Source organism: Vanellus vanellus, assembly GCF_965231255.1.
Source record: "Vanellus vanellus genome assembly, chromosome: 2".
In the NCBI taxonomy this organism is placed as follows: domain Eukaryota; kingdom Metazoa; phylum Chordata; class Aves; order Charadriiformes; family Charadriidae; genus Vanellus; species Vanellus vanellus.
The window spans coordinates 8,474,103-8,484,309 of NC_138906.1; the positions used below are offsets into that span (position 1 = coordinate 8,474,103).

General features: G+C 49.9%; 1 protein-coding gene across 1 annotated transcript in view; it reads right to left on the reverse strand.

Moving 5' to 3' along the window:
- KMT2C (lysine methyltransferase 2C) overlaps positions 1–5,426 on the reverse strand; it is a 201,363-nt gene extending 195,937 nt beyond the window's left edge. The window contains exon 1 of the mRNA XM_082498871.1: positions 4,947–5,426. Coding sequence (XP_082354997.1) covers positions 4,947–5,119 — 173 coding nt within the window. The 5' untranslated portion in view covers positions 5,120–5,426. The remainder of the gene's footprint in view (positions 1–4,946) is intronic.
- Positions 5,427–10,207: the final 4,781 nt, after the last annotated feature.

Below are 10,207 nucleotides of genomic sequence, written 5' to 3' on the forward strand. Positions count from 1 at the left end.
TCGTTGTACGAAGCCCATCCATCAAAACACTTCCATCTTGCCAGGTAGTAATTACTTTTCCTAACTGTGAACATGTATTTAGGAACATTTTTATTGTACAGCACAGTATAAATCTCACATTTGCAAATGTTAAATTTTGAAGCAAGAAAAGGGCAGGCAAGTAAAGAAAACAGTATCACATAGAAGGTGTGTGACAAACTAAAGAAACACAGCTGAGCAATAGAGTCCATCCAACATGTTAAGGTTCTGAAGTGAGTATAGATATCTTTAAATATTGGCCTACCCTAATGCAAATGCAGCTAAAGTAATGAGAAAAAATCTTAAATAATCATTTCCTGGCAAAAATACTATGCTTACGTGTCCTCAAAACTATCTGCATGTGTGAAATCTACGGCCTTTGAAAACCTACTGCAGCTTACATTGGCCAAAGTAATGAAAAACTAGGACGAAAATTAAAACATAGGTAATTAAAAATAAACACACAAAAAGTTTTCCACAAATTTCATGCATTTTGAGGCCATTATCCTATGCTGTTTTAAACTACACACATCTGCAAAAATCATCTGTAACATACATCAAAGTCCAATGAAAATAAATACTGAAAATAAAATTTAAAATGAGCTTAGATACTGACTTACAAAGTAACTGTCATCATGGTCACAATTATTAAGACTTCTGTTACTAAATTTTTGCTAAGAAGATACATCTGTTTGTGCTGCTTATAACCTGTATAGGCTAAGAAAGCTCTATTACTTAAAACAGATTACAAAAATGTTTACTACACCTGTACAATACTATTCTGATACATTTTTATGAGTAACCAGCTGTTCATACAATGGCAATGTAGTTAAAATGGAACCAATACTCTTCCCCTGCAATTTCTTTCTGATCACATTCCTATCCTTCAGGTCCATAGCCTGCAAGTTGAGGTATAACCAAGTACAGAAGTTAAGTTTCCAAGATTTCAGGCCCTATGATGAGATGGCCCCTAATTATTTCCATTTTTGCTATACAATACCAGCAAGACTTCTTTTTTAACTATGCACCTCAAAGTTTCTTTTTCCTACATCACTTTGTATCTTCAGTAATACAACTTTATTCTGGTTTTTTGGCTTTCATAAGTGCAATCTTGTCATCTTTTAAATTCATTTGAAAGCTGCTACAACAAAAATATTTTCCTCATTCATTGCTCTGACTGTCGTGTTCTTCCTTCTTCCTGATGAACCATATCATGAACAACCTACTTGCTCTCAATTTCAAGGCTCTGTGTGGCCTATTCTAGCTCTACCTCTTAAATTTGAGCCACTACTCTATACAGATATCCAGCTGTCAAAACGTAAGGAAGAAAATACCAGTGTGTAGCACTTTAGGCAGGAAACAAGCTATCTGTGAAAATCCTCAGGGTGCCAATGCTACCCTCCTTTAAATATATCCTCCAAGTCTGATGCCTATGAATCATTCACTGATGCCGAGATAGCCAGGGTACTTGAACTTCCGCATGCTCTTTTTCTCAGAGCATTCTCACAGCTCCCTTGTGCTTTCCCAGTACATTTCTTACATTTACATGCTGTCTTATCTTTACATTTAAATTAAGAAATTGTTTGTGCAGGAGCAATCTTTGCTTATGCATTTGTACTGTATGTAGTGTAACGGTGCCCTGGCCTCTAGGCACAATTACAATATAAATAATAAAAATGAACTGTTCACCTAAGATTAAGTCTCCTGACAATGCTATTCATGAAGCTATATCCTTCAAACAATGATAAAAAGCTCTTCTAGCATCATGCTCTACTATCAGTAACTCTCCAGGTAGTGAGGCCACAAAGAAAGTGATTCCCAGTTGATCACCTACAGGGCACCTCAACTGTTCCCTATACATACCTGTGCCCACAGTACCACTGGAACTTTTACCAATAACCAGGCAAAACACAGGATGACAGACACTTGCACACAGCTGTCCTACTGAAGAACCCTGTGCTCCCTTAACATAAGCCTACTTCTGGGAAGAGTTGAGAGTCTTTGGCATCTCACAGAAGCAGATTCAAGGCAGTTTCCCATCTGTCTGCTTAAACTCATCAAATTTGCTGAAAAACATGGTCTTCAAGAAGGTAAAATACCAACCTACAGCATTCTCCAATATGCTATTGTTCTTTAATGGAGGCATCCATAGCTGAGGAATTACTCTATTTTGGGTTTGCTGGTTTAATGCAGGGCTCTTCGTTTTATCATTACTTAGACTGCACTTAGACTGAACATTCAGTGGAACATTTCCTATAATGGGATAAAGCGGTTGAACAATTTGACTGGCTAATAGTGATTTAGACATGTGATTACAGTACAGAAAATGGTCTGACATATGCTCTTTTATCTGGTTTACATGAGGCACATTAATCCAACTGGAAAGCACAGAAGTGAAAAGGAAGACAGGACCAAGCAGTCATATGGGAAAAAAAAATATTTTTACTTATTTTATTTCTGCTTTTGCTTACCTAATTGTAACCGGTATTTTGTAAATTGCAAAACTTAAAAAATAAAACCATTTTCTCCACAATATGGATGTAACTAAAAAAAGATCGGTCTACATCTACTATGTGAAAGTTACAAAAATCACAATTTGTAATGAAATCTTAGTTTGAAAAGCATTTATGACTTATGTCATGAGGCCTTTACCAACATTACACATTTTCCATAAAGATAGGGAAGGACACGCTTGGCACCACAATCATAATGTGAAAAAAAAGAGTATTGATTAATTTTAAATTTTGTCTCAGCTAATTTAATTTCTGGCTTACACAAACGCTTATAATCATGTCAGCATAAGTAAATATTTTTACAGAAAAATTTAGTTTCCCTAAAACTAGTCAACAATATTCCCATGACACCAAAAACCTAACTGGAAAAAAGGAATCACCTCATTAGCACCTGCTTTTCATCAAGAGCTGTACACAACCTCAGGATGGCCTATAAGATATGCCAGTTTTCACAAATAACGCTATTTTGCTTTTTGTGCAGACCAGTACATTTCAGTCGTATTTGCATTTTTCTTCTTAAAACTTCTGCTACAATAAAGTATTCAGTGGTTTCCTATATAAAGTTTGGATTCTATGTGTAGAAATAAAACCCAAGTACGTGAAACAAAGAGTAAAGCAGATGAACCTAAGAACTTCACTGGCTATATGTTTGCCAACTACTTTCAACTATTGCTATATGAAAATTTGTATCAAGTGAGTACGTAAGATAATTAAGAGGGAGATGTAAACTATGCATCTCCACCAAAACCAGGGGGTGAACGTTAAAATCTTTAAAGGGAAACTTTCATCAATGACGACGACAACGAGGACGACGATGACAACAACAACAAAGAAACCCATATATCCCAAACTAATGATAGTTCTGTCCTGAGGTATTTATGCAACACATATTTGTAAAAACAAACTATACTAGAGGAAAGCACAGCCTTCGCGTGTGTTTAGGTCCAGCCAGGCTGAGCCCCTTGCTGGTGTTTTGGACTTCCACCGTGACATCATGGTTGGACTCCATGACCTTAAAGGTCTTTTCCAACATAAATGGTTCTGATTCAGCAGCCGAGTGTGAGGCCCGGGCTGGGCATTCAGCGAAGCGCCCGCCACTCGCCTGCTTGAACAGAGTCTGGGGGTGTCCAACTGACACCCTCCCTCCGGAACAAAGGGAAACAAACTCTGAAACCCCCGAGGCCCCCACAGACTCGAACCATCGTGACAGTTTCTTCTCAAAACGCGCTTGGCCCAGCTTTGCCCTATTACTGCTGCCACCAGGTATGCCATGGCAAGGGCCGCCCGACTCAAAAATAACCCGTGGGGAGCGCCGCCAGCACGGCAGCGCCCGCCAGGCCTCTGCCAGCCCAGCCCAGCCCGCCCCGGCATCTCAGGCCCCATCAGCGGCCATACCCGCCCGGCCTGCCCGGCTCTCTCCGCGGGGAAGCGGTCGTTGGCACGACGGGCTGCCCCGTACCCACCCTGAGGGAACTCCCACCCGCCCGGAGCTGAGGGGAAGCGGAGCGCAGCGGGGGGCCCCCTCAGGAGCGGCTCCCCCTCAGGAGCGGCTCCCCCTCAGGAGCGGCTCCCCCGGGGCGGGCAGCGGCGCGGCCGTTGGGGCTGACGAACGCCCGCGCCCCCGGCGGGGAGAGGCCGCGGTGAAGGGAAATCTGCCACAGCCGAGGAAGAGGCGGCCCCCGCTACTCCCCCCCCCCCCCCCTCCGGCTTGTGTTTGTTGTGCTTCGCCACCGTCCCGCCGGCGCGTCCCTCCCGGAGAGGCTGACAGCTCCCCCGGTGCACGGCGGGCCGGGCGGCCACGGAACTCCTGCCGCAACTTGGCCTGTGCGCGCCCGCACCCGCCTCTGAGGGGGGTGCGAGGGGTGAGGGGTGGGTGTTCTCCCTGCCACCCGCCGATAACTGTCTTGTCTTTGCCCCCCCCCCCCCCCCAAAAAAAAAGGGGGGGGGATAAAAAGGGAAAGCGACGAGGAACTACCGCTGAAGCACAGGGAGTAGGCAGGCGACGCTGAAGGCAGCCGAGCGTCCTGGAGGAGCAGAGACCCAAAAAGGAGAAGGGGGAAGGTGCAAAGGCGAGGGGGAAAGAAAAAAAAAAAAAAAAAAAAAACAAGGGAGGAAGAAGGGGAAGAGCTAAAGAGAAACTCCGAAGAAGAAGGAGGAGGAGAAAGAAGAAAGGGATAGGGACGGTGAGAGAAAAGTGGGAAAGGGAGAACAGGCGGAGGAAGACAAAGGTGAAAAAGGAGGAGGAGGGGAAAGTGCAAAGGGGAGAGGAGGAGAAGAAAGAAGGGCCCTTCTCAAAATGGCATTAGGTAGGAGGGAGGGGGCGACGAGCGGCGAGTCTCCGCTGACAGCTCTGCCTGCGCCTGGCCGCCTGCCCCCGGCCCCTCGCTGCCTCGCACACACAAGCGCCGAACTTACTTCTTTCTGGCTCTCTGGAAAGGGGAAGCGCCATCTTTGCGAGGCCGGCCCCTAGGTCTTTTGTCTGTGGCTGCTGCTGCTGCTGGGGGGGGAGCTCCAGGCTCGGGGGGCTGCTGCTGCTGCTGAGGCGGCTCCACCACCGCCACCACCAGACTCTTGTCCTCCGTTGACATCCTAGTCAGCAGGACGAGAGAGACACATGGATGATGATGATGAGGATGAAGATGAGGATGGTGATGGGGATCCCGATGCTCCTCCTGCTCCCGCGGCTCCTCTCCTCCTCACCTCCGCCTCCTCCACCTCCGCCTCGCATTGCTGGCCTCAGCCGCCGCCGACCAGCACAGGTAGCAGGGGGAGCAGCATGGGGGAGAGCAGGAGGAGGAGGTGGGGGACGGGGGGCGGGGGGGCGAAGAGAAAGCGCGCAGAGGAAGGAAGGGTCTCACACACACAATAACACCCCCTCCCCGGCTCGGCGGGGTCTGTCGGGGCTGGGGGAGGTGGCGGACGAGGTGAAGAGAGCGAGCGAGAGGCGGCTGATCCCGCCGCTGGGCGCGCCCCCCCCCCCACCTCCTCCTTCGCCGCCTCCTCCTCCTCCTCCTCCTCCTCCTTCTCCTCAGAGGCCCCGGGAGCTGGCGGCGGCTCCGGCTCCTGCGCTGCCCGGCTGCGGCGGCGGCCGCCGCTTCATTGTACACTGGCCCTGCGCCCTCCCCCCGCGCAGAGCCCCCGGGGGCGGAGGAGGAGCAGGCGGCGGCGGTGGTGGCGGTGGTGGTGGCGGAGGCGGCGGCGGGGGCCGAGGCCGAGCGGAGGAAGTTTTGACAGCTCCAGCTGGTGTGTGTGTGTCGAGGGCTGAGTCCGGCCGGGCTCCGCGTCCCCTTCCCAGCCGGGCCGGGAGCAGGAAGTTTAACTTTGGGGAAAGAAGGAGGAGGAAGGGTGAAAAAGGGGGAGGAGGAAGAGGGGGGAGGAGGAGGAGGCGGTTCCCTCCCCCCTTCCCGCGGGGTGGAGAAGGGATCCCGGCGCTGCCGCCGCTGCCCTGGTGTGTAACCCCCCCCCGCCTCCCTTCCCTTCCCCTCCCCCCCCCAGCCCCCCCGCCAGTGCGACACATAGACAGCCCGCCCGCCTCCCCCCGCCGCGGCCCCACACTGCGCCTGCCCGCCCGTCCCACGGCGCAGACACCCATCCGCCGCCGACACTGACCTCACGGGCTGGCTGCCGCGGCGGGCTGCGGGGAAACCGCGGAGCGGAGACGGGACGGGACGGGACGCGACGGGGCGCTCCCCGCACCACCACCACCCCCATCCTCCCCGCACCGCGCCCCGCAGGGGCCGGCAGCCCACTCCGCTCCCCCACCCTCACCCCGCCCTTGTTTTTGTTTGTTTGTTTTTTTTTTATTATTATTATTATTTATTTGGAAAAGGAAGGAAACACAAAAAAAAAAAAAAAAAAGCCCCACGCGAGGAAAGTGGGCGCTTGGCAGCAGTCACCGTCCCCGCACAGAGCTCCGCGGGGTACCGCACGACGGCCGACCCGGCAGCGCTCGCTTCTCCTGGGGAGCTGGGGGAGGGGGGAACGGCTGGCCGTAGCCTCGAGGCGGGGAGCCCCCCCCGCGTTCCCCTTCCCCTTGAGGCGTAGGGGGTGGGGAAGGCAGCGAGCGGCGGGGAGCCGCGGCCGCCCCGGGGGAGGGGAGGGAGCAGAGTTCAGCGCTGTGTGCGAGGGAGACAAAGTCTGGGGAGCGTGGCTGCTTTCCAGCAGCTCCGGCTGGAACAGCTGCGGCCGCTCGGGGCGGGGAGCCGGGGGGGGGGAGACGGGGGAGCCTCCCCCGGGCAGGGGCCTAGCTGGCTGCCTGCCCGCCCGCCTGCACCGCGGCTCGGGGCGGGGTTAAGCCTCATTACACGGGATTTAACGTGTCCCGGAGGGCAGGAGAGACTCCGGCTCCGAAGCTGGGGGAGGGTGGAACAACGTTACGGCTTCGCAGCCGGAGAAAAGTCCGGCTACGGGGCGAGGGAGCGGGCCGCGTCCCCGGACTTTCCTCCCGGGGCCGCAGCGCCGCGGGCCTAGCGGCGGAGAGCAGGCTGCGCCGCTGCCCGCCCGGAGTGAGGGCCCTCACACCCGCCGCCGCCCCTCCGCACCGGGCGCCGCCCTGAGGGCAGCCCCTGAGGCGGCCTCCCCCTTCGCGGCCTCCCGCCCGCCCTCCCCGCCTGCCGCGGCGGGCAGCGCCGCGGGGCCCCCCGCCCCGGGCCTCCCTCTCTCCTTCTCTCCCTCCCTCCCTCCCTCCGCCCGGAGCTGGAGCAGCCCGTGCGGCGGGAGCGGTGCCGCGCAGAGGTGCTGACTGACGGGATGGGCCTCACGGACAGGCGGGGAGTGGCCTCCGCTGCCCTACAGCCTTCGTCGGTGACCCGTGTGTGGGGCGGGCGGCTTTGAGAACTTCGCCGGACCTTAAAGAAGCGGTGGGGGGCGATCCCTCCCGCGCTCCCGCCGCCTGAAGCGCAGCCGAGGGGAGGGATGGGGGGGCCGCACTGAGCATTTCCCCCGTGACATTGAGGTTTCTGTTCTCGGTTGGTAAAATGGCCTAGGGTAGCACACAGGTACAACACGGAAGGGAGGGAAGGAGGAGCTAATGTTAGTCGCTTTTTTTTTTTTTTTTTTGACGTAAAAATAAATAGCAATCCAGAGCTTTACACTGTGCTTCCCTCCCAAATTTTTCACTTGTCGGCTTCAGAAATACCGAATTGGAATGGTATGATGTGGCAAATAGGGCTTTTGCTGGCCTGTTTTCCTGGGAACCATTTCATAAGAAAAAGCCTTCGTTGGTTCATTTCCCAGATTTGTGAGTAATTAAATTAGACCTTTGTGACATTTTCATATCTGTGTGTGGAGAGAGAGGTAATACATTTATCCCCGTCTATACACGTATGTATACAAACGTATATCTATATAATTATATAAAGCCATGCCTTTCACTCAGCCATGCAAGGACAACAGCTGGATTGTTGGTGACTTTCTTGGCCCTATTACTGAAAGTGTACTCTTTTCTGCCAAATTAAAACATGCATCCTGAGCTAAATGATTGTATTATCAACCTTGCGAATGACAGCATAGGTATACTGCTTATACGACTTCAGATATGGGAACTTAATCTGTTTACAGGTTGTCTGACACAGAAGAAAGTGCCTTTGAATTTTCTTAACTTGGGCAAGTTAGCATAATTTATTTAACTGAAAATGTTTAATGCTGTACAGACCCAGGCTTGGGTGGAGTGGAGGAAAAAAAAGCAGGGAAGGGGAGGGAGAGGGGAGTAAAAGGCCACAGCCTCTGCACAGTGGGATCACTGGTGTGGCATTTGCTAGAGTTGCCAGGTTGCCATCTGGTCTGCTAAAAAAAATGGCCATCTCCTGAAACGCAGACTGTGCATGTGCGGGTCTGCTGCGCATGCACAATAGCTTTGGGTGAGTCTAGGATGTGTCAGAGCTACTATGCATGTGCAAATTGATTTGAGCTGAGACACGGGAGCCAGCTGTGGGCTCAGATCAACTGCTAGGTGTGGGGGAAATAACTGTCACATCCCACAGCAGAAATACATTCAGTGAAATCACTGGATGCGCTTGTCCACGCATGGTTCATCTGGTCCCCCATGTACGCATCATTTAATACCTTTATATCACCTGCAAGTGGTTGAGCTTTGGCCTTTGTCTCTTAGGCAAAAGCAGATGTGTGGTTTTAACTTTTTTCTCCATTGTTTTTTATATTAACTGTATTTATATGTAGCTATCACAATATAAAATCTGAGTGGAAGCAGGACGAAGTTAGCTTTGGTGTAGTGTGGTCTAGGACAAGAGCATGTTAAGGGACATTAGTTATATTATTATACCACTGTTAGTTATACTGCTGTGCCTTACCTCATTACACGTCCAAACAAAGCTAGGCAGGTCTGTTCCGTGAACTGCTGTGGCAATCAAAGGTGTGAAGAGTTATGTAGGACTGCGAGAGACTTGCGAGCAGGAACCTAAAGCAGAGATGGAACGGTAGGAAACTCTGTTTGCTAGCATTATTTATCACTCAGTGAAAGCAGGGGGACAAGCTAGGAGAAATTGTGTCACCAAACATAAATCCAGGGTAGGAATGCTTTGTTGATTCGGGACGTTTGAACAGCTCTGTCAGGAACCTTTTTACCTGGCCCACGCTAGCCACACTATTATAAATAACCTCTGTCTGGAAAACACACGTTTTTACAGCAAAGACATGGTATTGAAAAAACAGGTCCTCTGCTTTACTGAATGTTGAGAGATCTTCCAGTTCATTATAAACTAACTCAGGTGAACTGACACACCTGTTTTCTTGTTAAAATTTCAAGGGCCAGCAGCTTTGAAACTTTCAACTAGATTTTTACATTCTAACCTTCCTTACAATAAGCATTTCTGTGTTTCTGGAATTGTTTCTGAAATGTGAGACTCTTGCTGTACTGATTAAACAAGGCATGCTAACGGTTTTAACATCAAAACATCTGAAGTTGTCCCAATGTGCTTAATGACAAAGTGATACTTTCATAATAGAACAAGTTGAAGACGGGATGCTATCTTAAATCAGCTAGTTAAGGAAAATGATCCTGTTAGAGAAATAATTAAAGGAAAATGACAACCAGTAAGTAAATACCTTTGTACCATTAAAGAACTAAAGTGGTGTATGCAACAGAACTAATGAGAAAAGTATTCCAGATTCTATTAGGAATGGGATCCACATACTTTCTCTTTTATGACATTAGTTGAGAATGCTGCCAGTTTAATGATTGTTCACTACTTTATATAATTTTTGTTTTCTTTGCACATGTGTTTCCATGGCAGAAAAGTTCACCAAGTTATCACAAAGGCTTCATTTAAGATATGTTAGCAACATGCTAACATTTTAAATGTTCAGTATATTGAATTACTTTGTCTCTAACCTGTGCTAAACTGATAATTGACTGTAGTGAACATCTGCTTACTTCAATATGCTGCTCTGAAAACTGGGGAGATTTTGGTGCCAGTGCACATCCCATTTGGCTGTCCTTGCTGTAAGGGTAGCAAACTGCAGGAAAAGGTGCGGTGGGCAGTTGAGGGTAGTAGCCGCATGAACTGCCAATGGTAGTTTGTTACATCTGTATTCGTATTCAACCAAGTAGCTCAGAAATAGCTGAATAACTGGCTTTTTTCAGTATTCAAAAAGAAACCAACCCCAAGATGATTTAAAAAAGTTCTAGACAGAGCCTACATCAAGTGGCAAAATCAGGA